This window comes from Pseudorasbora parva, chromosome 21 (genome assembly GCF_024679245.1).
Source record: "Pseudorasbora parva isolate DD20220531a chromosome 21, ASM2467924v1, whole genome shotgun sequence".
Classification (NCBI taxonomy): Eukaryota; Metazoa; Chordata; class Actinopteri; order Cypriniformes; family Gobionidae; genus Pseudorasbora; species Pseudorasbora parva.
This window is the reverse complement of record NC_090192.1, coordinates 38467884-38483872: the sequence shown is the minus strand read 5'-3', so window position 1 is coordinate 38483872 and position 15989 is coordinate 38467884. Positions and strand designations below refer to the sequence as shown.

At 39.0% G+C, this 15989-nt stretch overlaps 1 protein-coding gene across 2 annotated transcripts in view; it reads left to right on the top strand.

Moving 5' to 3' along the window:
• The window catches only part of pax2b (paired box 2b), a 48940-nt gene that overhangs the window by 27385 nt on the left and 5566 nt on the right, over positions 1-15989 (top strand). For both annotated transcript variants that reach the window (XM_067429637.1, XM_067429638.1), the window contains exons 7-8: positions 56-167; positions 15203-15304. In XM_067429637.1, the coding sequence (XP_067285738.1) occupies positions 56-167; positions 15203-15304 (214 nt within the window). The remainder of the gene's footprint in view (positions 1-55; positions 168-15202; positions 15305-15989) is intronic.

Below are 15989 nucleotides of genomic sequence, written 5' to 3'. Positions count from 1 at the left end.
TGTCCTGACATCAGAAAGGCGATGTTGACATGATGTTGATCTTCTCGATCTGCAGGCGAGCGAGTACAGCCTTCCTGCCTTAAACGCAGGCCTGGATGAAGTCAAGCCCAGTTTATCCTCCAGCACGTCTGACCTGGGCGCCAGCGTGTCACAGAGCTACCCTGTAGGTAAGATCACCTGATCCATGTCACCAACCGCAACGACCGTTTACACACTCGCGTTCAGCTCAGGTGACTAATTAAAGAGGACCTATTATTTTAATGTTTAACTTTCTTTAGTGTAATGTTTCTGTCTGAACATGAAGCAACAAAGTCCCTCCAGCGAGAGTTCTTCTATATATCAGTGTCAGTGTTTCTGAACTCCACTGAGGTTTATTTTTCAGGAACAATATTCCTCATTTAAATAATTCCCACCCAAAACATATGCAAGATAAAGACCTGGTTGAGTTAACTAGTAGTGTGTTGAAACTGGCGGTTATGATAAGGGGCGGGACATTTCCCCGACCAATCAGAGCACACTGTGCTTTTCAGAAGGAGGGGCTACAAAGAGACAGGAACTAAACAGAGCGTTACTGACAGACTGGGAAGAGACGAGCCGCAACAATGTGCAACAAAGGTGTTTTTTGAACATTCAAGCTTGAAAGCTTATTCTAGAAGACCTAAAAATAAAATCAAGACTTTCTAAAAGTCAATAAAAGGTCCTCTCAAAGAATACAAATTCTCACCTTGTGCCCTTGTCATAACTAAACACATTTAAAAGAATGAGATAAAATGGTAAATCTGAGGGTTTGTGCTCAGATTTGACTCTGCTGGATGCAATGACGTTTTGGCCATTGTGACTATAGACCTGTTGCCGATAGTCAGCTAGTTTAGGCAATCATTGACTGTTAATGAAGCCTTTCTCAAATCAAGCCTATAGTAACTTAAAGGGTTACTTCACCCAAAAATGAAAATGATTTCATTAACCACTTCAGCTCTGCAGCACATTTTGCATTTTTTTGAGAATTAGGAATATCTGAATTTAAAAGAGCGCCCTACCCACATACATTGTAGTAAATTGATAAAAAATGGTCTCATTTTACAGAAAAAACTCTAAATTTTAACACAGTGGTGGAATATTGCATATATTATATCGTATTTATTCACAATCTTATGATAAACATAGATAAAAAAATAATATTTTGATTTATTTTTAATTAATTTGTTATTTAAAAATCTAAATGTTTTAATCATTTTGGGATCCAAGTTCGATTCTATAAATTGGCACTAAACAGGAGGGAAATAATTTTCTTGATATCTCCTTGCAAATTAAAGTTATTGAGATTTATCTGACCAAAGTGTCTAATAACTCCTACTCATCTGCATTGACATAAACTGGCCACTAGGAAATCGGAAAGAAGGCTCCGCCTCTTCAACTTTGTAAAGGGAGATCTCGGGCTCTGATTGGTCTAGAATCATGATCCACATGTCTATAAAGAGCTGAGATTCTCAGCTTTTCTGTAGCATGATGCAATATGTGATGACATCATCAAAAATCGTGGCTAACATCGACAATCAAAACTAGCAATAATACGAGTATTTGTCTGTATCACATGTTTTGATCTGGACATTGGTGACATTTTACAGTGTCATTTGGCCATGCTTGCTCACAGGTGTGTAAAATAGTCTCATTTTGAAGCAAACAACCTAAGGAACAAGCTGATATAGCATTTGAGGCTAGTAGCTTTACAAAAAGTTTGTGATCCGAACAGGAATATGACTCATGTGTTTGCTTGTTCAAACGAGTCATTTCCATCTTTGTGATTCTTTTGATAATAAATTTACTGTAAACTATTGGATCGGTGAAATTAACTGCTCGGCGATATTCCTGAGGCCGATAGCTTTCATTTGATATATGACTTGTCTATTTTAGGTGTGTTTGTGTGATAAAAATATGACATTTTATATTATTTGCATGATTTTCTCAAGGGGTGATGGTTGCGGGGGGGTTGAATTCAGACCGTATTATTTTCTTCTATGTAATATATATGCAGAAGTTATTGGGTTATTAAGAAAACTGAGGTTCTAATCTTTCAAATGATACCATATATGTCTAGTTTTGTGGTGCGCGAGTTATAGATTTTTTAAAAATATTATAATGATGCAATTTTGGACCCACGGGTGGGGGGGTGCAGAGCTGAACCCTCATGTCGTTGGACACCCGTAAGACCTTCGTTCATCTTCAGAACACAAATGAAGATATTTTAGTTGAAAGCTGAGAAAGGCTTCAGAAAGGCCTCCATTGGCATTCAGGACATTCCCACTGACCCGCTCACAAGACCCATAAAGGCACTAAAGACCGCGTTACATCAGTGGCTGTACAATAATGTTACAATGTGATGAAAATAATTGTACGCACAAAAATCAAAATAACGACCAAGTTCTTGACGTGAATTCGACGCATGCGCGAGAATATGACGCAGCTCCACCGTTCAATACATGACCCGGAAGAGGACGAGTGCCGCTATCGCCTGAGTTCACGTCAGAGATCTACATGGAAGACAATAACTTGGCGGATAAAGTCGTTATTTTGATTTTGTTTGCGCACAACAACTAAATGGACTGCATTTATATAGCACTTTTATCCAAAGCGCTTTACATTTTTGCCTCACATTCACCCATTCATACACTGACGGCGATGCCAGCCATGTAAGGCGCCATCCAGCTCGTCGGGAGCAACTGGGGTTAGGTGTCTTGCTCATGGACACTTCGACACTTGGTCAGGTGGAACCGGGGATTGAACCACCAACCTTCTGGTTTGTAGACAACCTACATGAACCACTGAGCCACTGCCGCCCAAAACTATTCTCGTCGCTTCGTAAAATGATTGTACAGCCACTGTAGTGAGATGGACTTTGTAACGCCGTCTTTAGTGCCTTTATGGGTCTTGTGAGTGGGTCAGTGGGAATGTCCTGAATGCCAATGGAGGCCTATCTGAAGCCTTTCTCAACTTTCAACAAAAATATCTTCATTTGTGTTCTGAAGATGAACGAAGGTCTTACGGGTGTCAAACGACATGAGGGGGGGTAATTCATGAAATCATTTTCATTTTTGGGTGAACTAACCCTTTAATGCTAATGCAATTATAATAAGGCATTGAATATATGGAAGTAAAATTGAACTGCAATGCTGCTACTGTATATATGTCAATCATGTTTTATTTACATGTGTGTATTAGATGATTAGATTCTCATGTGTAGTGATGTTGGTCTTATAACGGACATCATTAAACCAACTTCAGACTAACGAGCTGTTGCACAGAGGACGTTTGTTCCTTAACTGAACTATCACAGCGCTGAGCTTCAAAATGATATCAAATATTACCATTTACATAAACAAATTCATCATTTGCTCATGGCAGACAGGGAACGTGGAGTATTTGTTTCTCTGTCCCTCTCTCTCTCTCTCTCTCTCTCTCTCTCGCTTCCGGTGTGACGTGTGACTGAGTGTGAGTGGAGCGATTGTGAGTGAATCAGAGCTTGTGAGTGAATCTTTCACTTTTTCTTTTTTTCTGGCTTTTCTTCCTTGTTTTGGGTTATTGTTAAAAGTGGTGGTTTATTTGGTTGTTTGGGCCGCGTGCTACCGTTTACTTTTGCGGGCAGCATGACGGCCCCACGTATGCAAGGTTTGAGTAAACTCACGCGACGCCATGGAGTGAAAGTTGCGTCGGCGGTGAGCGTTGAGGACTGCTGCCTGGCGGCAGGAGAGGTTGTTGGGCATGGACATATCATGTCAGCCTCCAGAATGAACAGTGCCACTGTCATCTTTCTTAGCTCGGTTGAAAAGGCAAATGAGTTAGTTGAGACCGGAATTGTTATTGATAATCTTTTTACGCATGTTCTCCCACTTTCTATGCCGTCCAAAAAAGTGCTGTTGTCCAATATTCCGCCCTTCATAAGTGACGAAACTTTAGTACGAATTTTGTCACGTTATGGAAAATTGGTGTCACCCATAAAAATGATACCAATTGGTAGTGGATCTCCACTTTTAAAACATGTCGTTTCATTCAGGCGATTCGTTTATATGGTCCTAAAGGACGATGAGGATTTGGATCTTTCTCTGCATCTCAAAGTTGACGAGTTTGACTATGTTATTTATGCTACTACGGACAAGATGAAGTGTTTTAAATGTGGCGAGGTGGGTCATTTAATTCGCGCGTGTCCTGGTAAGAATACAGACAACGGTTCGGCGGCTGATTGCATAGATGACAATGTTAGTGAACCGGTCCCTGGTCCGTCAAACGCGGCTCTACCTGTGACGGAGACAGGTGCGGCGGAGGACAGGGCTGTGGAGAATCCACCCGCGGCTGAGAGTGCGGTGATTCAGGTAAATGAACCCAAAAATGTGGTTGAGGTAACTAGACCGGGTGATGCTGATACATCAAACATTCCATCTTGCAAATTGAACATGCAAATAAGTGATAGCGCACCTAATGTTTTGCTGCCTGATTTGTTTTGTGATGGCATTGAAATGGAGACAGAACAGAGCGATTTCAAAGTTCCATCAAAAAGGAAAAAATCTGACGAGTTTCAAATGGTAAGAGCTAAGAAAGCTGACGTGGAGGATTTGTATGGTGAAAGTGATAGCGAGTCTTCTGATTCTAGCGTCAGTCTCTCTCAGAGTGACTTCTCTAGCCGCGGTTGTGAAGCGGAGGACATTAAACTTTTTCTGAAAGCTACAAAAAACAGGAGAGGGGTCAGTGTAAGTGATTATTTTTCTGATACAAAACAGTTTGTTGAGAAAACCAGGCTTTTTATGTCGGAAGGTTTGTTTACAAACAAGGAAATATATCGATTAAAGAAGATAGTGAGAAAACTCAATTCTGACAATACCAATGAAGGTAGTGAGAAAGTTTAATAGCCTGGCTAGTAATGTGGTGTGTATGTGTGGAGTGTTGCTATGTTTCTTAATCTCTTTCATTTCTCAAAATATGAGTGAAGTGAATATTGCGACTTTGAATATAAATGGAGCAAGGGAAATGGGAAAAAGAGCAGGAATTTTTGAGTTGGTTAAACAAAAAAGAATAGATGTTGTTATGTTACAGGAAACACATAGTGACTTAAGGAATGCTGCTGATTGGGCTGAGGAGTGGGATGGGCTCTCTGTGTTGAGCCACAACACATCACTTAGTGGAGGGGTTGCCATTCTTTTTGCTAAGAGTTTCACTCCGACCTCTTATCAGATTGATGAAGTAGTTAAAGGGAGGCTTTTAAAAGTAAGAGCCAATTTTGGAAATTTTATTTTTGTTTTTATTTGTGTGTACATTCCAACTGCACCAATAGAAAGAATGTTGTTTTTAAATACTTTGTCTTCTGTTCTACAAAAATGCTGTGTAGAAGAATATTTAATCTTGGCTGGGGATTTTAATTGTACATTGTCGAATTTAGACAGAAATCACATTGAACCACACTTGCCCTCTCGTAATCGGTTAATCCAAATTGTTAAAATGCATGAGTTATGTGATGTTTGGAGGCAGTTATATGAGATACAGAAACAATATACTTGGACTCATGTTCGAGACAGTGTGATTTCGTTGGCAAGATTGGACAGGTTCTACTTGTTCAAGCATCATTGTAACATTGTACGAAAATGTTTAATTACCCCACTGAGTTTTTCAGATCACAGTATGGTGCAGTGTTCTGTTTTTTTAAACTCCATTAAGCCAAGGAGTGCTTACTGGCAGTTAAACACTACTTTGTTAAATGACAGGTATTTTAAAAACATGTTTAAACTGTTTTGGAATGATTTTAAGACCACAAAGGGATCTTTTAAGTCTCTACGACAGTGGTGGGATTTTGGGAAAGCCCAAATAAAACAATTCAGTTTGCAGTATACTCAAAACGTCACTAGAGAGACAACATTGAGTATGAACACCTTGGAGAACGACATTTTAAAACTTCAAGATTTAGTTGAGTCAACTGGTGGCCAAGGTTATTTGGATTCCTTGTCAACTAAAAGGTCACAATTGGCTGACTTGCTGGGTATTAAAACACAGGGGGCTCTGGTCAGGTCCAGGTTCCAGAGTGTGGACCAGATGGATGCTCCATCCAGGTTCTTTTTTAATTTGGAGAGGAAGAACGGCCAGAGCAGAGTCATCCATGCTCTGCGTTCTGAGTCTGGAGGATTATTGACAGACCCTGCAGACATTCGTAAGAGAGCAGTTGTGTTTTATGAAAACCTGTATAAAAATGAACTTGGGGTGGAGTACAGGAGTGACAGTGAATTTTTCAATGACTTACCCCAGGTGTCTGAGGAAGTCAATGCTGTTATCTCTGGTGCTTTGAATATGAGCGAACTGTACAAGGCCCTCCAAGGAATGGAGTCTGGAAAGGCGCCGGGCATCGACGGCCTGCCAGTAGACTTTTATAAGTCGTTCTGGTCAGAGCTGAGAGAGGACCTACTGGAGGTGTTGAATGAGAGCTTGGCTGAAGGCCAGCTACCTCTGAGCTGCCGTAGAGCAGTTTTAACCCTCCTGCCCAAGAAAGGCGACCTTACAGACATAAAGTGCTGGCGACCTGTATCACTGCTCTGTAGCGATTATAAATTGCTTTCGAAAACCCTGGCTAATAGGCTAGCAGGAGTGATGGATGGGGTCATTCATCCTGACCAGACCTACTGTGTTCCTAGCAGGTCAATATTTGACAATGTGTCTTTGGTTCGTGATGTTGTAGAGGTCTCCAAGATGTTAAATTTGGATTGTGGGTTAATCTCATTAGACCAGGAGAAAGCATTTGACCGCATTGAACATTGCTATTTGTGGAGAGTTTTAGAGGCCTTTGGGTTTAGTCAAAATTTTATAAATTGTATTAAAGTTCTTTACAGTGGCGTTGAGAGTATCCTGAAGGTGAACGGTGGTTTATGTGCTCCTTTTAAAGCTTATAGAGGTGTAAGACAGGGCTGCTCATTGTCTGGTATGCTCTATTCTTTGGCAATAGAGCCACTTTTACAACAGATAAGAGTCAAACTTCATGGTATATGTTTTCCAAACTGTAAAAATAATTTTATATTGTCAGCTTATGCCGACGATGTTATTGTCATGATTAGTAGGCAAAGTGACATACAGGTTTTGTTAGGTTTACTTAAAACTTTTAGAGGTTTATCTTCGGCGAGTATAAATTGGAGTAAAAGTGAAACGTTATTGTTAGGTAAGTGGACCGGTGGGAAACCAGATCTCCCTGAAGGCCTAGGTTGGGGAAAATTAGGTTTTAAATATTTAGGGGTGTATCTTGGTGATGATTTTACAATGCAAAAAAATTGGGAAGGAGTCATTGAAAAAGTTAAAGGTCGCCTGGATAAATGGAGATGGTTAATCCCAAAGATGTCATATAGAGGGCGTATATTAATTATAAATAATTTGGTCGCTTCTTCGCTATGGCATAGGGTTGCATGTATTGATCCACCCTCACAGTTGTTAGTAAAAATCCAGGCCATTTTAGTAGACTTCTTCTGGGATAAGTTGCATTGGGTCCCACAGAGTGTGTTATTCTTGCCTAAGGATGAGGGTGGACATGGCCTAATACATCTTCACAGCAGAATAGCAACGTTTCGGTTGCAATTTATACAAAGATTACTAGCTGGTTCAGATGAATTTAAATGGTGCTCTGTTGCATATGTGATTTTGCAAAGTCTTGAAAATCTGGGACTGGACAAAACACTTTTTTTACTGGACCCTATGAAGTTGAACAGTTCTGGTCTACCAGTTTTTTATAAGAACCTCTTTAAGGTGTGGAGTCTTTTTGTTTTTAAAGAAACAGAGAGCCCAAAGTCACTTCATTGGCTGTTAGAAGAGCCTCTAGTTCGTGGAGCACGTCTGGATTTGTCTGCCAGTGGACTTTTCCCAGGACTTAACAAGACACTCATTAACAGGAAAGTCATCACTTTGAGACAATTATTGAAAGTATCAGGACCTGTTTTTAAAAATAAAGAAGCAATGGCTCAACATCTGGGAATTCGATCAACCCGTGTAGTTGCACAGCTGTTGGAGAAATGGCAGATGGTTCTTAATACAACGGAAAGAACTTTGTTGACAGAGTATTGTGATGGACTCTGTGAACCAAATCCTGAAGACTCTTTTCCGGGTTTATTTCTTTCAGTGAACCTAGAAGAGGTTTCTGGAGTGTTTTTAAAAATTGCTGAATCTTTGTCTGTAGACTTTTTTTCTTGTACTGGGAAAATGTTGTATAAGTATTGTGTTGTTATTTTTAACAAAAAAATGTTAAATATGAAAACTGATACTCCATGGCGTGATTTTTTAAAATTGAATGTGGATAACAAACCTGAGTGGAGAGCACTTTATAAACCACCGTTGACGAAAAAGACAGGTGATTTACAGTGGCGAGTTCTCCATGGCGCTGTCGCCGTCAATGCTTTTATTTCAATTTTAAATCCTGAAATTGATGATTTATGTCCTTTTTGCACTGAAAGGGAAACTATTTTTCATGCATTTGTAAATTGTGCAAGATTAGAGCCTCTTTTTCTGTCATTAGAAAATATTTTTCAGAGGTTTAGTGAAACTTTTTCTACAGTGTTATTTATTTTGGGTTTTAAATATGTTTGGAAAAGAAGATTTGTCTGTCAATTGTTGAATTTTCTGCTAGGCCAAGCAAAAATGGCTATTTATATAACTAGGAAAAAGAAAGTTGACCAAAACTTGGAGCAGAATATAGTTGTTATATTTTCAAATATGTTGAAAGCAAGAATATTGATCGATTTTGCATATTACAAGCATATAGATGATCTGATAACTTTTGAAGGTATTTGGTGCTGTTATGAGGCTTTATGCTCTGTAGTTGAAGGTGATTTGGTTTTTACACATTTTTTGTGAGTCGGGGTTACTCTTAATATTTATTGATATTGTGAGTTAAATATACTGTGAAATGTATTTGTAATAAAAGTTTGTTAAAAATCAAAATCTCTCTCTCTCTCTCTCTCTCTCTCTCTCTCTCTCTCTCTCTCTCTCTCGCGCGCGCGCGCGCGCGTGCTCTTGTTAATAATAAATGATGGGACGGTTAATTAAAACGTAGTGTGCTTGTTGTGCCAGTTATTAATATGAAATGTGTGAAGTTTACTGACAGTTTTACGATCGTTTCCAGGTCAAAGATAAATATACACCGCTTTTATTAAAATTCACATAATTATGTGGAAGACATTGTTGTGTTTGTGTGCATTTGACTGCTGACAGAAAGCAATAGAAAGAGAGGGAATGTGGTTTGTAGTTGACAGACGTATTATCCGTTTCATGGCAGTTTCATCACAGATTTATGTGTCGTTTGTGTATAAATCAGGTATGAATATAAGCATACTAATCTGTCATCGTTCACTCATTACGATACAATGAAAGTAAATGGGGATGAATGCTGTCAAGCTTTAAAAAACGAAATGTTTGGTTGAACTTGCACTTATTATGAATGTATTCCTGTTTAAAAATGCACGATAAACTTACAAAAATAAGAAGCAAAACCAAAATATTTAAATGATTTCCAGTGGTTAGGCTGAGATCCAGTGTTCAGATGAATAGTTTCTTTAACGGAAAAGAACTCATCCTTAAAATGTTTTCCAACCCCAATTAAAATGCCCACAGTTATTGATCTTGTTGATTTTATGCAAGGAAATTTGCATAATCTATTAAAAATGAATGATTCATGAAGCAGTCTGTGCCAGAGGAGATGTGAGTTCTTGGTGAACTGTGAATACCTCACAGATAGACATCTTTTATGTCCTTGGCTTTTCCTATTAAAAACTAATCAATCAACCAACAAATGTATATATATTAGTTGGATTACCCTTTAAATATGTTCAGCGCTAGATCTTGGAAAGCTCTGAACTCTTCCCAGTTATATGGAAAAAACTGCTGGGAAATGCAATGAATTTGTCACCCTAAAAAAGCTCTCTCTCTCTCTCTCTCTCTCTCTCTCTCTCTCTCTCTCTCTCTCTCTCTCTCTCTCTCTCTCTCTCTCTCTCTCTCTCTCTCTCTCTCTCTCTCTCTCTCTCTCTCTCTCTCTCTCTCTCTCTCTCTCTCTCTCTCTCTCTCTCTCTCTCTCTCTCTCTCTCTCTCTCTCTCTCTCTCTCTCTCTCTCGACACACTGGCTATCCGTGTCCGCACCTGAGGGCACCACGCTCCTAGTCACACAAATTAATGCTTATTCCATCTTCACAAAAAGCAAACTAACCTTTGAGCACACATTTGATAACAAACGACTTTCACCGTGCATCCAGGGAATTAGGGCAATTTGGCTCTCCAAACATCCTTTGCTTAGTTGTAATTAATTAGGGTGCTGTGTTTTTTGGCTGGTGATAAATTGCTGCATCCTGAATGCAGAAAATAGAGGTCAAATGTTTCCCGTAGCCTCGTTGTTGGAACATTAAGGTGTCCCTGTCGTGGCCAATTTAATACGGCTGTGTTGAAGCAAGTGTTTGCACTCAACCCTTTCCACTTCTTCAGATAATAATACTAAGGTCACCCTGATTTTCAGCATAGCGGTTAAGAAAATGCATTAATCGTTGTGTTTTTCTTGTATGTTGACAGATTATTGAGGTTGGGTAAAAAGCTCAAGTGTAGCTTTGCAATTTTGCAGCAATTCTTAAGCCATACTCAACTATGCAAACTAACATGTGAATGCGTGCCCAATGCATTGAAGCATGGCTTTCTTTTACAAAAGTGCTCTTTTTGGGATATTGCCTTTCATGTAGTGTGTAACAGAGCTGTTTGTGAATGTTAACATTTTCTGCAAAGTTTCAAAATCAAAGTGCAGATACATTTTTGTCTCCATGGAAGAAAAAAATCGATTCTAAACTGCCTGAAACAAGTCATCAGTAATTCCACTCTCACTTCCTGCTGAACCTATGTAGGTTTGTAATACATTTGCATTATGCCAGCCTGTGGTCTTCATCGGCTGCTGGCAAACATTGGCTACTCATTGGCTGCTCATTGGCTACTCATTGGCTGCTCATTGGCTACTCATTGGCTGCTCATTGGCTGCTCCTTTGCCCCGCCCTCAATCACTGTAGTTGTAGCGGAGTCTGGAAGAGTTTGGCTTGGCCTGCTGCTAAAGTAAATACACTTTGATGCATTGCCAAAGATGAGATTAATACAGTAAAACTGACACCGTTCTTAACATTTCTATCACTGTGTATCAAGTGCTGGTGAAGAACTGAAATTCAGAAATGCTATCGGGAGTTTCCGACACACTCTGTAAACCAATCACAATGAAGGGATTACAGTTTTTCTCAATTGTTAAAACACTAAAACCCATCGGCTGAACAAAGTTCTCAGTTGCCTGAACTCGTTTAGCTAATTGTGCAGTCTGTTGTCAATACCTTAAACCAATTCACATGGTAAAACACAATTTGTAGATCTCACTTAGACTTTTCAGCTAAACTCTAAACACATTCTCATTGTCAAGACACATTCAGCTCTCTATTGCACATGTCATCCATACGGGTTAACACAAGTGGCAACAATCAAATACAAATTGAAAACACAATGTCATTGATTGAACACAACCACTCAAAACTGATTTAATCTGTTTCAAATTATGAGACACAACCAATACAAGTACAGTGCATTGTAGGCTGTATACTGTACAATGAACAAATCGTATTGGCCTGAACATGATGCTTTCCATTTGTTGACAGTACTGACTGCTCAATAGATTTTGACTGGTTGCAGGTTCATATCAACAAAGAGCAAGTATTACAGTATCACAGAAACAAAGGACAAGTTTGTGAGATGCAGAGTACAGTACTGTAAAAATCAGCCTGATCTAATAAAAATGCATATCTATAGCACAAATTGTATTTATCGTGCGATTTATATGCCAAAATGATTTTTGATGTGCATATGTTACAAAGTTTTCGTGTGCATATGATACGTGTGCACGTACTCCAAACAACTCAACCTACCCAATGGGGTGACAATGCAAATCATATGCACATAAAAACTAATTGTGCTGTATAAATCGCACAATAAATACAATTTGGGATGAATATGCATTTCATGAGAATGAGTTGGGAAAAATAGGGCTACAAGCAAGAGGAAGAACAAAAAATTGCAAAGCAAAGCAGAGTAGCAATAATTTCTGACCAATTTTGAGCTACTATGATGAAACATGTTTTCATTCATCACAAGACAATGACAAAAATATGAAATTTATTTTGAGATGAAAAATTTACTTCTGCCTGAGAACTATGTTTTGAACAATGTTTTTTCTACTTTTTGCTGTATTGTTTACTGATTGCTTGATAGTGTTTATCATTTTGATCACTTTGTTTATGATTTGAGAGCAGTGTTTGATTTTGAACACAGGTAAAACTGTTTTGAGGCGAAAGTTTCATTTTGCAAGAGAAGTCAGAGGTTTTGTGAATAGAGCTTGAAGAGGAGGTTTTGTGTTTAATGGTTTCAGAAAATGGAGCAAGGTTTCAGAAATAGTGTTTTAGCAATTGAGAAAAGCTGTAATCTAGCACTCGGAAAGCGTTCCACCCATAGGGGCGGCCATTGCTAACCAAGCCATCACCTGCTGTTAGCATCCCATTGACTCCCATTCATTTTTGAGTCACTTTGACAGTGAATAACTTTACATCTGAGACGTTTAAAGACTCCATTTGTCCATTGTTTATTTCTAAAGAAACACGACAATGAATAAAAGGCTCCATTACCTTGTATCTCACACTATCGCCCCGCAGAAGCTGTTTTTGTAAAAATAGGCTAATGATTGCGTCATAACCAACGCGACTCTGTCGCACAGTTGAGAAATTATCGTATAGACCTGAGGAGACGCTCGCAGGCAATCTTTTACTGTCTATGAGACAGTCGGGGGGACGTGGAGACATAAAGTCTGATAAAGTCAGGGGGGAAGAATGAGGAGAAGCCGATAGTGAGCCAAAAGCAACGGGAGAAAATATTTAAACAACGTGATTCAGCTTTCACTTTCCACAACTACTAGAAGACTCACAGCTGTCAGACAGGAGGCTCACGTCACATCTACGTCCTCAAGCTCAGTCTGAGCCTGCGCAGTTCACTCAGCCATCAGGAAGTGAGCGCCTCTGATGGGCCTCATTTTCCGCCGCTGAAGTCAATGGGAACGCTCTGTCCATTTCTTTTACTGTCTATGATCACAACAGACTGGATCATCTGACCAATCAGAGCAGAGTAGACCAATCGCAACAGATGGAGCCATCTGACCAATCAGAGCAGGCTCTCAGAAAGGAGGGGTTTAGAAAGGCCGACCATTTCAGACACTGTGAGAAAAGAGCTGATGCTGCATTAATGCTGTATATTATGAGGACATTGAAGTGTTTCTTCACCTTGGATGCATGTAAACCTATGGTGGGAAACTTCCAAAACAAAAATAGCATAACAGGCACTTTAATCTGTATTCTTTTGGCCATAACAATACATAAATACACTATGTGGACAGTTTAACACATTTTTGTCCAGCAAGATTTTCCTCAAACAGATTCTCTGCCATTAAAGAGAAAACGTATAAGAAGACTTACGCTGCATTCTTGACATATTTCACAAGTTTTCAATCGGAAATCTCTGGAACTGAAACAAACACACATCATTCAACACACCCTTCATTTCACCAAGTCAACAACACCCAAGAAATAATAGATTAATAATAATAATCCAGCCAACCTAGTTAATCAGCCTAACTGCAGTCATTTTACGTTGATTTAAAGGGGTACTTCAGCACTGGGAAGATTAATCTGAATTTAAACTGGGTCATTAATGTAGTAGAAATGTGAAATGATTTTTTAATTTGGTGCTTTCTAGACTGAGAAAATACAGAAAATGTATTTTTGTCTCATGGGGATAAAAGACTACAATTCCCAGAATGCTTTGCTGCCCTGTGAGGCCACTCCCAAAGCCACCGCTACTGGATTACAGGCTCATTTGCTCACGCGTTTATTTTCATAAAATCAGTCCAGTTAGAGAACAGACACTACAATTAAAAACTGAACGTGTCTGTTCAATATAATGTGATTGAGTCGCTGAGCGAGTGTCACAGCACAAACGCTGCGGGAGTCAGATTACATTCATCGTGATGAACGAGCTGAATGAGCTCTCGTGAGGAGAGCTGAGGTAAATGCATAGATCTCTTGTCTCAGGGGGATATGGGGGGGGGGACGATAATTTGAATATACTCCAGGGTTTCTACTGATACAAAGCCACATGCTAATCGCTGAAGTAACCCTTTAATGGTTTGTAGCTGAAGTAGCATGAATTTCAGATTCTGGTGTAACAATATTCATTTTATAGTTGCACGTTAATAAAAAAATACCGCTTTTGTTCAATCTCAAGTGCATTTTTAGCCAGCATGTTTCTCCTGGTCATTGTCAGCCGGTCTGGTCCGCTCAGGATTACACTCGCTGAGCTCTGATGGACCCTGTCCTGCTCATTAGATTTGGACCGATGGCCAAGTTTCCCCCGGCGTCCCCAGTAAACCCTCCTTACTTGAACAAAAACATTAGTCTGTGAGGGGTGACAGGCTTCAGCGCTCGGCTGGCTCCGGCTCTGCGTCGTTGGGTAGGACAGCCAAGCGTCAGTCCCAATTACTGCTCTGAATGTGGAGCTTCGTGGTGCTAAGAAGAGACGTTGACTGTTTAGTGGAGGCCGGTATGGGCCGGTCGGTTTACATCTGTTCTCTGTTCTGACCTGGAAAGGACAAGAATAACTCCTTTGATGCAATGTTTTTCTTTTCAGCAAATGTAGTTGTGTGAGCAAAAACCGGATTCCGTTCTATTTGAATGTTTAAATTCAGCAAGTTCAAAATGCATTCGCAATCAGTCGAGTGTCCGCTTGTTCATGGATGGAACCTTCCACTGTGGCTTGGCTTGCTCAGTTGGGGACACTAAAATTATGATCTAAGTTATTCAACTATATATACAGATAAAATTAATTAATTGGGTCTTATTTAATTCTATAAAGTATAACACTGATCTGCTAACATTGTCGCTATATGATGAACTGATGAGCTGATAACATCACTGTTTTCTCCAGTACGACTGTACAGCCGAATCCAATTTTGTTGCAGTATTGTCCTGTTTGACACTGTGAAGCTGCTTTGAAACAATCGTCATTGTAAAAGCGCTATATAAATAAAGTTGATTGATTGATTGATTGATGGAACAGTTAGTGAGTGTTGTTGTGTTTGTGTGTGCAGGTCGGGATATGGCCAACACAACCTTACCTGGATATCCACCTCACGTCCCGCCCACCGGACAGGGCAGCTACCCGACGTCCACACTGGCTGGAATGGTTCCTGGTGAGTATCAGCAGATTTTTAAAAAAGTGTTTGCAATTGACAAAAATGAAATTGAGAACTTTTTGATGTCCCCACAACTGCTAAAGACATTTTTTTTACATGCACATTAAAAAAAATAATTTGAGTTTATATTACCTTCAAATACATTAAAAATAGAAGTAACATCATTATGATTCACCTTTGTAAAAGCTGCCTTTGTGCCATGAGATACTCGAACAAATACACTACCTTTCAAATTTTTAATTACCCTTACAAAAGGAAAATATATTTACCAATATATTACTTCAAATATATTATAATATATTGTAAATACATTAAATAATATATTGATGGTATTATACAATATATTTATTTAATATATTGCAAAATATACAAATGATTGCCGCTTTCAATATATTGCAAAATATTGCAAAATATAAATATTAAATCCCATTTTTGTGAAAACATTGCCTAATATATTACATGATATTTTCCAATATACTGCTATATATTTTTGATTTGTAAGGGTAAGATTTTATTTTAAAGTGATTAATACTTTTATTTAGCGTAACATTTATAAAAAGAGACAGTAAAGACATTTATAATGTTACAAAGGATTTTTATTTGAATTTTTAATCTTCTATTCATCAAATATATCAACTGTTTTCTGTGGAAGCTTGTTTCCGCCACGGAATAAAACATTTTA